The 12072-nt window shown below is 39.8% G+C and overlaps 1 protein-coding gene across 1 annotated transcript in view; it reads right to left on the reverse strand.

Annotated features, from left to right (window-relative positions):
• The window catches only part of LOC124866946 (E3 SUMO-protein ligase PIAS1-like), an 83340-nt gene that overhangs the window by 11252 nt on the left and 60016 nt on the right, over nucleotides 1–12072 (reverse strand). The window contains exons 3-8 of the mRNA XM_047363018.1: nucleotides 7522–7606; nucleotides 7295–7433; nucleotides 7073–7207; nucleotides 5317–5422; nucleotides 3049–3122; nucleotides 2690–2850 (exon numbers count right to left, since the gene is read on the reverse strand). Of these exons, the coding sequence (XP_047218974.1) occupies nucleotides 2690–2850; nucleotides 3049–3122; nucleotides 5317–5422; nucleotides 7073–7207; nucleotides 7295–7433; nucleotides 7522–7606 (700 nt within the window). The remainder of the gene's footprint in view (nucleotides 1–2689; nucleotides 2851–3048; nucleotides 3123–5316; nucleotides 5423–7072; nucleotides 7208–7294; nucleotides 7434–7521; nucleotides 7607–12072) is intronic.

The raw sequence follows: 12072 nt of genomic DNA on the forward strand, positions 1-12072 counted from the left end.
GAAGAGAGGTCAAACAAACAATTAAATTATGGAAGAAAGAAAGGAAATGCAAGTTTAAGGAAGGAAGGAGGGAATGAATAAAGGAAGGAAGGAAAGTAGAGCTCAATGAAGGGTAGACACACATTAGGGAAATAAGTGGGGGCACAAGGAAAGAAAGGAAGTACAGGTCCTTCTCAAAATATTAGCATATTGTGATAAAGTTCATTATTTTCCATAATGTCATGATGAAAATTTAACATTCATATATTTTAGATTCACTGCACACTAACTGAAATATTTCAGGTCTTTTATTGTCTTAATACGGATGATTTTGGCATACAGCTCATGAAAACCCAAAATTCCTATCTCACAAAATTAGCATATTTCATCCGACCAATAAAAGAAAAGTGTTTTTAATACAAAAAACGTCAACCTTCAAATAATCATGTACAGTTATGCACTCAATACTTGGTCAGGAATCCTTTTGCAGAAATGACTGCTTCAATGCGGCGTGGCATGGAGGCAATCAGCCTGTGGCACTGCTGAGGTCTTATGGAGGCCCAGGATGCTTCGATAGCAGCCTTTAGCTCAGCCAGAGTGTTGGGTCTTGAGTCTCTCAACGTTCTCTTCACAATATCCCACAGATTCTCTATGGGGTTCAGGTCAGGAGAGTTGGCAGGCCAATTGAGCACAGTGATACCATGGTCAGTAAACCATTTACCAGTGGTTTTGGCACTGTGAGCAGGTGCCAGCTCGTGCTGAAAAATGAAATCTTCATCTCCATAAAGCTTTTCAGCAGATGGAAGCATGAAGTGCTCCAAAATCTCCTGATAGCTAGCTGCATTGACCCTGCCCTTGATAAAACACAGTGGACCAACACCAGCAGCTGACACGGCACCCCAGACCATCACTGACTGTGGGTACTTGACACTGGACTTCTGGCATTTTGGCATTTCCTTCTCCCCAGTCTTCCTCCAGACTCTGGCACCTTGATTTCCGAATGACATGCAGAATTTGCTTTCATCCGAAAAAAGTACTTTGGACCACTGAGCAACAGTCCAGTGCTGCTTCTCTGTAGCCCAGGTCTGGGGAATGCGGCACCTGTAGCCCATTTCCTGCACACGCCTGTGCACGGTGGCTCTGGATGTTTCTACTCCAGACTCAGTCCACTGCTTCCGCAGGTCCCCCAAGGTCTGGAATCGGCCCTTCTCCACAATCTTCCTCAGGGTCCGGTCACCTCTTCTCGTTGTGCAGCGTTTTCTGCCACACTTTTTCCTTCCCACAGACTTCCCACTGAGGTGCCTTGATACAGCACTCTGGGGACAGCCTATTCGTTCAGAAATTTCTTTCTGTGTCTTACCCTCTTGCTTGAGGGTGTCAATAGTGGCCTTCTGGACAGCAGTCAGGTCGGCAGTCTTACCCATGATTGGGGTTTTGAGTGATGAACCAGGCTGGGAGTTTTAAAGGCCTCAGGAATCTTTTGCAGGTGTTTAGAGTTAACTCGTTGATTCAGATGATTAGGTTCATAGCTCGTTTAGAGACCCTTTTAATGATATGCTAATTTTGTGAGATAGGAATTTTGGGTTTTCATGAGCTGTATGCCAAAATCATCCGTATTAAGACAATAAAAGACCTGAAATATTTCAGTTAGTGTGCAATGAATCTAAAATATATGAATGTTAAATTTTCATCATGACATTATGGAAAATAATGAACTTTATCACAATATGCTAATATTTTGAGAAGGACCTGTATATGAGGGTGGGAAGAAGGAAGGTAAGACATGAAAAGGAACAAAGGAATGAAGCAAGGATGGGAGGAAAATCTCCATTTTAAGACAATGTGATGGAAAATAAAGTCAGTAAATACAAGTATTTTTCTTTTACTATACTTTTCAAGACTGTATAGGAACCAGGTACATGTTAATTCATGTAAAGACAATTCTGACCAACACAACCCAGCTTGGTCTTCAGTAGGATCACCGTCTCTTCTGGCATATACAGTACTGTGTAAGGCGCGGTGCGTGTAGTGGCGATAGAGCACGCGACCCATATACGGAGGCCTCAGTCCTCGACGCAGCCATCCCGGGTTGGAGTCCCGACCCGAACAACCTGTGCTGCATATCTTACCCTGTCTGTGCACTTTGGAAAAATAACAAAAACAAAGGCCACCAGTGCCGCCAACAAAAGCAAAACTAAATTGCGCTGTGTATCCTCTATATCCGCTTCTCTGTATTTTCATTGTTTTTCCCTCCCTTTTAAATTTGTTTTTGTATTTTGTATTAGGTTTTCCTCACAAAAATGTACTTCTCTTCTTCGTGTGCCTTTGCTGATAGGTGTTGGGTTGGTTGTTGAGGCAAAACAGCCGAGGAGTGTAAGCTACTACAGACATTGAATCGGATGAAGTTTACTTTGAATTAAAATGTAGAATAAATTTTAGACATTTTAGGTATTCATAACGTTTGTCTTTAAGAATGTTTATGACCACCTGCGTTTTTCTTTCTCTTTTCCCCGCTGAGCCCTTCTTACCAAAAACAAAAAGCCTGATGCAGAAGATTTCTCTGGTCAAGCCTGAAGGAATATTAATACAAAGTACTTTAAAAGATTACAAGAGAGTATGGGCATTTGGAAGTAAAATATAGATAAATAAGGGAAGATCTCAGACTTTTGAACATCTTAAAACAAAGAGGTTGCTTGTAGTTTTCTCTTACCCATCAATGATAAGATGCTCATAAGGGGCCTTCTTGTCACAGACAGGACAAACCCAGGTAGGCTTCTTCTCATTCATCTGAATGTAAAGCGTGGCATCGAAGCATTGCAGATGGGAGCATGTCAGCGCCCTGCACGGGATCATCAGCCGCATCTTCCCCAGCTGCACACCAACAGGTGGGGAACCCAGAGAGGAAACGCACAGCAGGGATTTAAGGGTGAAATGCACTCTACATGTCATAAACATGACAAAAACATATGATAATGTAAGATTTTGCTTAGGAAGAGTTAGGTGGGCAAAGGCACGTTAAGCAATAAGTGTTAGGTATGTAAATGTATGGGAAGCAGGAATGGTGATTACCGGGCAGAGCAGGGACACGCGCAGGCTGGTTGTGGCTATTTCACTGTCAGGGTCTGCTGTAAGCTTCTCTTTGACTGAAAGAGGACAACAGCATTGTATGAGTGAGCGAGATGCAGATAAACCTCTTCCCTCTGTCGGACACCAGGTCAGTGCTCTAAATGAATTCAGGAGCTCCATATGCTGCATCTGATTCTTATTTAGGACTGAAGTCAGAAGATGTTTTCAGTAACTCCTATGTCGTATAACAACAAAAAATCTCAGTTTAAAGGCTGCATACATACATACATTTGTTAGATTTCAGTGAAATCTAAGACGTCTGAACCATTTTCTCTCTGGAAATAATTGTTTTCGGAACCTTCATCCAACAATTTTTTCTGAAGAAATGAGCTCGTAAAGCTGGAGACTGTCGTAGTGAACAAACCTAAAGAGAAATACAGCCCTGCATTGACAGCAGAGTGTCGCCCTATTATATTGTCTCATACAGAGGTAGCAACATTCTGAACGATTAAAATATAAACATTATTAAATCGTTTCCAAACCATTTACATGCCATGCCTAATTTGGGATTAAATAAAGACACTACAATGAAACAGATTTTTTTTGTGTTTCTACAATATTTAGTCTTTGCAACCAATCTGGAAAGGTCAGCAAACTCCTGAATATTGAGCGAATTTGCAACACATCTGTATAGTAAAAAAAAACTGCAGAGCTAAGAATTAAACCAAATGTAAAAAGATGCAGTTCAAGCTGTCATAAAGCACTTGATTAAAACTCATTAAATCTGTAGTAGATGTACAACGGACCACCTGTTAAAACTGTAAAAACTGTTGCAAAGCTTTTCACACTTTTAAGGTTTAAATTCAATAGACAAACAAATCTGTCTGGTTGAAAAATAGGAATAAACATAAAAGTTGTAATAATTTGATAGCGTAAGTGCGTACACCCTTAAATTAACATTAGGCTGATCTTTTCATTCAGGTTCGGTATTAACTCTTTAGTTACTGTGATGACTAAAACCAAACCCCTATTCATATTCCGTTTTTTTTGTAGACACTTGGAGATTTTGGGTCAAATCTGACAATGATTTGAATCTGTTCAGAATTTCATCCACTTCTCCGAAAAAACCCAGTTCCATCTAAATAAAAGTAACCCTGGAGCATAATGCTGCTACCACCATGTTTCGCTGTGGGTATAGTATTTTCTGGACGTCCAGTCTTGTTTTAGTCCAGGCTGAATGAGAAAAAGAAAGTTACAGGATCAGATGTCTGCCCTGAGGCTGATGTGGAGAGCTGCACCAGCCACAGTGAGCTCATTACTGGGTGTTTCAGCTCCTCAGATTATAAAAATCCTACATTCTTATTTCTCTCAGCAAATTAAAGCCTTAAATGAGATCCGGTGGGCGCTGGAGGCCGCCGGGTTAGGGGAGCAGACATGACTGACAGCACTGTGGAAACCTTTCGTGGCCTGAAGGTGAGGATGCAATGGAGATGAGATCAGCCATGGAGAGAAGATAAATCTTTTGTGTTTCACAGACTCTGTTTTTTCCTCTTATATTGATGCTTTTAGGCTACACAGACGGAGTAGGGCAGTGTGAGGCCCTTGTTACTTCGTTTCTGGTTCTGGGTTGTATCAGGTTCTGGGTTTTGTTTTGCTCATTCAGCTGCACCAATTTACTTATTTAAAAGATATTCTTTTATCTTTAATTCACACATGCTTGATCTCTGGGAGTTTTTCTTTCTAGGTAAGAGTTCCTTCTCTCTGAAATAACCTTACTGGTTCTGGTCTGGGTGTGCTTTTAAGGTGATTTAAGGTTCTCTCTCCAGGCTGTCCCGTCTGCAAGGCCGGAGAGTTGCATGGAGAGTTGTCTGCCAGGATAACAGGGAGGACGCATTAAATCATTTTAAAATCCAACCCGGATATTTTACTAAATGTGGGCACAAATTCAGATTCATTTTTTCAACGTATTTGATCACAAACTCATCTGTGTTCACAGCTATTTAAAACTGTCCCATACAAATAATAATGATGCAGATGCAGAAGAACAAGTGGTGTAACAAAGTGAATTTCCCTTGAAAATAAAGCCATAGTACAGAAACAACTCAGTGAACAAAATCCTCAGCAGTAAACTTGCTGTCTTTTTACCAATTTTGATTCAGTATAAAGATTGGATCACTTGCCACTCTTTTTTTAGAGCTGAGGATAGACTTTAATCAGGACAATTTTAGCCGTAAATCATTCCAGCTTCTTGGATCGGCTGGCAGGTCTTACTGAGAGCTCTGGAGTGGTCTGGGTTTCTGATGCCTTTTGCCCGCAGTCTTTGTAGCAGCACTGTGGAGGACTGCTGCTTCACAAGGTAAACTGCCATGGAGTAACTCTGTAGACACAAATTAAGACACAAGACAATGTCCCATTGAGAAGTGATATTTTTCACCTTAAGACTCCTCACAAACTGTATTTTGCCCCAGGAGACAGAGATTTGTAGAGTTTACTGCTCTCAATTGCCTTCCAGCAAAATATGAGTCACGCTCCATTCAACTCAGGCTGAATCAGCATTGAACATCCTTGGTTTGGTTCAGACCCGGGACCCATGTCCACACCGAGTCATCAGATCACACATGGCTAGAGCCAAACACAGGGTACTGTTGTTTTCCAACGGCCGATAAAATTTTAAGAAGGACGAAAAGAAAAGAAAAAAGCAAAGAAGCGTGGATAACATTCCATAGGACAAATAATGAGCATTTTAGTAATTTCTTATTCATTATTTTGCCCAAACTCTACATTTAAAAAAATGAAATCTCTCTTCCCCAATTACCATTATAAATTACATTTACAAAAAACAGATCATTGAAATTATTTTAAAACCTTGTTATATAAAAAAAACACTAAAAGAAGTGACAGTAACAGTCTGATTAGACAGATTTTTTTAAATATTGCCCAGTTTCTGAATTAATTTAACTACCTTGCCTCTTTATTGTAAGTTATTAATATTTGATTAATTTAAATTTGATCAATTTAAATTTTCTTTTAAATATCCTCTAAAACAACCACCTGGGGGGCTCATTGTGAGTTTTAAAATATTTTCTTACAGTCAGTTGTCACGCTCAACTGCTTTGTAAATGTAATTGCAAATAAAGTAAGAAAATAACCTTTCTTCTTCATTGGTTGCTTGCAACAGGTCTTTGTAGTTAGGTCGATATTCACTTCCCAGGACTTGACTGCACACAGATTCGGATCAAAATATTTGACATGTTTGACTGATTGTGTCTGAATCGGATCTCTGAAGCTGACAAATGTGCAGATTAATGTCTTCAAGCTTTAGAGTTTGAACAAACCAGCCATGCCTACTATCTCCAACTAGTGCAGATGTTACCCAATTGTGAACCCTGGATTAAAACTGGTGAAAATATTATAGTGGGTCCTCAGCTTTGGGCAGGTTAATTAAGATCGGAATCACTCAACATAGATTTTAAAGCCAGGTGAGAACAGTCGGACCTAAAGCTGCCAGCTGCATCTGAATCGACCAGAATACCTATTAATACCAGATCTGAACAGGGTCAGAACACATATTTGTCTGCATAAGTCTGCAAAATCCCAGAATGCATTTTCAGAGGGGCTTTCACTGAAAGTAGGATTTTACAAACTGCTAACATTTCATTGAAACTCACCAAGCAGTTTTGTGTATTAAACTGAATTTTAAGCTTCTGAACATGGTGAAGAATTAGTTTCACTTCAATGGGTTGGTGATGCCTTTATTATCAATAAATCATTTCAGTAAATTGTTGAATAAATTCAAAAGCTAATTAAACACCAACAAAGTCGACAACAACTCAAAACAGCCCCTATGGACAGACAAAGAACGTTCTTGTTGGCCAACAACTTGAATGTCAGGAATATAATTTAGACAAATAGGCAGGAAAGATTTTTTTAGTTAAGAAGGTTAAACGTTAATAAAAGAAACAATTTAAGATTTCATTATATGTTTTTCTGCAGGTACTGAGAAAGAAAAGATAGGTTTAGCTCCTACCCTTCCAATCTCTGCAGTCCACGATACCACAATGGTGTTTGGGACTGTGGTGGACAATCTGACAAGTGAGGTAATGTTGATCGGCCGGCTCGGCCGCTTAGGCTCAACGCCATTTTTGGTTGGAGGAAGGTAACCCTGAAAATCGAAAAGAAACATAAGGCTCACAGTAAATCTCGTTAAATGTTTTTGTTTGCAGATGCCGAGTTATCCACGACTCCTCACCGGCAAGTTGCATTGCTTCCCGTTGACTTTGACACAAAGATTGGAAGGGAAATGGTCTTCCTGAGGACAGCTTGTCTCCGACAGGCAAAACCGGAGCTGAACCTGAACTGAAAAGTCACATTTGGTTCCCGAGATGTCCCTTTGAGGAAAGGCACGATTATTATTATTAAAACATTAAATGTTTGTGGATTAGTTAAAAGCAGTGCACTAATAAGGGTCGTACTTACATGGAGCCGCTGATCTGCTGGACCTGCTGCGGCGTTAACGCGAAGGCAAAACATGTCTCCTGGAACCGCTGGCTGTTGTCTGACGCTGCAGGGGAACAAAGAGAGAAGAAAGTTTACTAATATACTACAAATCTATCTAAAAAGTAATGAAATCCCACTTAATTTTTCACTTTGACGACATTTAAAAAGGGGCAATGAACAATTCAAACATAAATGTCACCATTTGATGTGCCATAGCAGATTATAGCTTTTAGCTGAGTCACATCTACAGTCCCTTGGCAGGTCAAGATGAGAAGTTTAAGAACAGTTATGAATCGAAATGAGAATAGTTAAAATAAATATACAAAACAACCATAATCCAGCATGTATTATCTCACAAAACTGTGACAGTCACAACACCACACAATATTTCTAAACCTCCTAGTCAATTACGGCAGCTCTGAGCGGTCGTCTTGACTCTTCCTTAGATTTAGAGGGCCTAAAAGAGCCACAGCTCTCCACATCTTCTGGCAGCACGTTCCACTGATTGGTTCCTTTCACAGAGAAAGATGAACAGCACAGCAGAATGGTGTGGTACGATCTCATGTGAAAGATATTCTCAGAGATCTGATTGAATTTATCTCTGAGAATATCTCCAGCCTGCCCCCAGCTGGTGACACAGTCATCTAAATTAAACTAAATCACAGCATGCAATTAACATCCTGGAAGCATCATGTCAAGTACGTTTAAAATGATGTTTTAGTCATTTCTTTTTTACATGTTTCTTGAAATTCAATTTTATTATCGCCTCACCTTAGATAAAATTATGCCAAATTACTCATCAATCTCTGACTTTTTTCTTCTGCTCATACAACCAAAGCTGATATAAAAAAGAGCAGTAAACCATTGTGCTAAAACATCAGAGGATTTGAGATTTTCATTCCTAAAGAAAACAAAACTATTACGAGGTTGATCTCATGTGCAATGGAAAGACTTGCTAACGAGCGCCTGGATGTCAGAAAGAGACCTCACACTGAGGTGAGGATAAAAACCTGCTCTATTTATAGGCCCACCCACAGGTGGTGGAAATAACCGGTGCTCCTAACCCCGGCCAGCAGCTTCATAAAGTTACAAAATAAGTTTGTGTAGAAGGTTAGCAAGAAACAAACAGCTGTTCTGTACTTAAATATAATTGCAAAACTGAAACGAATTCAAAGCTACAATGGCCATATTTTGCATCAAAAGGTATCAGTGGCTGTTCATCAGCTGATCCCTGTTTTGTCGTCTGGATCCTGCTTCCTTATACTTCTCTCAGACGCTTGATGATTATCTAGTGGCTACTTCGTTGCGTTATAAAGAATATGAGCATTGGGCTTATGCTATAATGTTTTATAATAGTTTGGGTCTTTATAACGGGATGACTTAAAGAGAAAAGAACTAAACTGAGGCCTTTCAACCAAGTGTTGCAGCATAAACGTACAGGTAGGAATAAAACAAGGTTCATAAATAACTACAAACTTTATGGGTCCCCTCATATAATACATTTTAGCAAAAATGCCAAACTCTCTTCACCCAGAAAAGAATCAAAAACAGTAGGTGCCTTAGAGCTCAGGGCATTAAGAATATTGAGCATGCAGAATGCAAGCAAGCTGAGGCTGATCTGTCCAAAGGAGAAAAAATAGTTATTACTCACTAACATGTTAGCACTTGTTTTAAATGATTGCCTCTCAAACAGCTTTATAAAACAGAGCTTATTGCATGGAAAATTTCTGCTGGAGCAAATTCTTAAAGAATAGTTGGGGTGTGTTATAAATAGAGTTTCACAGTTTGCCTAATGACTGTTGTCATCGTACATCAATGTGTGCAATATTGCGATTGCACAGAACAATATTTGTTAGATTTGAATATTTACAGCATCAAACTCTGCTTGCCAATGTTATATTTGGTCCTATGTTCTCACACTGAGCGTTTGCCTTTAAACATCAAGCAGGCAACTTTGCTTCCAGTTTTTAAATCACTTCTAAAAACAAATCTTTTTTGGTGGCTTTTAACACAGTGTGAGCAGTTATATTTCATTTTCTTAATAAATTATCTATTTTTTTAAGCTCTACTTTTTATTTGAGAATTTTTAACCCATACCTTTGCATTATTTTAAATGTGCTTTATAAAAAAATGAAGTGAAATTAGGTAATTTTCAGTGGCCAGGTGCTACAGCTCTTCTAGAGTTGTGGGAGGATTGTAATGACGGGAAAGAAGAGTCAGTAAAGGGGGGGGCATTACTGTAACATTAAGCCTTGGTGCCTGCCACCCAACTTGGCTTGCAGCAGATCCTGACGTTCCTCTCCGTAGGTGGTAGACCCACATAGAGAGGGCTTCTTAGTAGTTTCTTCAGGCTAAGACTGGCTGAGCCCCAGGAGCTCAAGGCGCTCGCCGCCCTCTGACCTGGCTCCAGGAAGGTGCTCCAGTCTCCCCAATCTGGGCGAGGTTTGCCTCTTCTTGCGGTCAGCCATATCATCGTAATCACTGAATCACTCTGACCCCTCCCCTTTGCCATGTGAGACTCTACCAAGAGCTAAAGCCCTGAACAACATAGCCCTCAGGATCATAGAGGTACACAAACCCTCCTCCACATTAAGGTGGAGATTAAACAGAATGATGAAGCCCTGAATTTAAATGTGTCAAATATCTATCTATTTAATTTTATCTACATGCTTGAACCTTGCAGGCTTGCTGCTGGTGTTTATCTCCATTAGTTAGTTTGCAGGAAGCAGGAAGCACCCTGATCAGTTCTCTATAAGGGTGTATCACAGCTAAACATAAGGCATGCATGCATACACACATTCACATCTAAAGACAATTCACAGAGGCAAGTAAAACTAATGTGCAAGTTCTTCGGAGGAAGCTGGAGTACCCAGAGAAAACTCACATGTACGGGAACAATATGTAATCTCCACACAGAGAGACCCTGGCTGGGATTTAAACCGACCACCTTCTTGCTGCGACGCAACAGTGTTAAGAACTGCACCATGCAGGATACTCCTCACAGCATTTTAAAAATGAATGTCAAATCCCGACAGACTGGGATTAACTGAACATTTCACACAGTTCTGAATCCTACGTCAAACAGTTCACTTTTCTGTCTTTTTTTGGCTTCAAGTTATGCTTTGTCAACATGTCCTGATGAGGTACATAGCTGTGAGATGCTGTAAAACTGTGATGTTTTTACTGCTATGGAGGGTGCAACTACAAAATAACTAGCAGAGAAATATTTGGTGAAACGTTAATTTGCACACAACACAAACATCTATACGCACCATTTAATTGTGCCTTTCTATTTAATAAAACAGGATGTCCTAGTTTGATAAGAACTGTTTAACTAACTTCCTTTTCTGGAGAAAAACAACTTAGAAAACCGGAAATGAATGCAGTATTTTCAAAATAATAATACACGCACCTAAAACATTGACTTGTTATACTTTGGTCACGTATGCTTTTGTTACCACTATTTTGTTTTTGTGAAGATTTTCTCAATTATTTTTACAAACTAGAACCTTTAGTAAGTGAAAACTAATCTGAAATTGCATGGCCGTGCACATAGACACAAACTCTCAGTATTATCAGGTCCATGCTGGTAATTTGTTTCTATGTAGGCGTTGAGGGGGCTGAAAGCAGTAGTTCCCGTGGAAGACCAATCCTGTTCCTCCTACCATCAGCCTTTCAAAACCTAATTAATTTTCTCAGTAATGATCCATCTCACCTCCCACTGTTTATCATTTGCATGCAATGCATTTAACGCCGTCGCCGTATCTTTTTAGCTGCAGCCTGTGTGCTGCAGAACAAACACAAAGCACGATTGTGCTTTCGTACAACAGTCTCTCTCCTCTTCGGGCACACAGGTTATAAATAGAAAGTGCTCTCTCTCTCTCTCACTCTCTAATCACTCTGAAACTCACCCTCTTGTCTGTGGTAGTGGATTTGTTTCTAGTGTTTCAATGTGCATGGTCAGGAGATCTAAGATGGGCTCCTTCATCCCCAGAAAAATACAGTCAATGGCTTACTGAAGATGTCAATAAAATGTCTGATAAAATCTGAGGCTCCTGTGTTTGTTTTACACAAAGAAAATATTAGAAGTATTAAAAACTGTGGATTGGAAGCACAAGGCTGCTCTTCTTCCATTATTATTAGGGTCTGCCACATTTATGGTCTATTTTAGTAAAGCAAAGTCTACATGACGGGTGCTTTCTTCTTTAAAATGAAAAATTATAAATGTTTTAAATATATATGATAAATATGAACTGGTATCAGCATCCGGTTACCTTAGCTTCATATAAACACCAGAAACAAGGAGGCTTTTTGAGTCCGAAAACTAAATCTGCCCTCCAGCTGCTCTGAAGCTCATTAATGAAGAACGCTCGAGTCCCTGTTTACAGGAGAATGACAGGAACAACCACACAGCATGATGGAAGTAGTGAAGGAGCAGCCGAGTTTAAAATCTGTCATCCTTTGGACTGATACCCAGGACACTTTTATGTGGTGAATGCATTTTTCACTGAGCAGCAGAAACAAACTGCC

Source organism: Girardinichthys multiradiatus, chromosome 4 (genome assembly GCF_021462225.1).
Source record: "Girardinichthys multiradiatus isolate DD_20200921_A chromosome 4, DD_fGirMul_XY1, whole genome shotgun sequence".
In the NCBI taxonomy this organism is placed as follows: Eukaryota; Metazoa; Chordata; class Actinopteri; order Cyprinodontiformes; family Goodeidae; genus Girardinichthys; species Girardinichthys multiradiatus.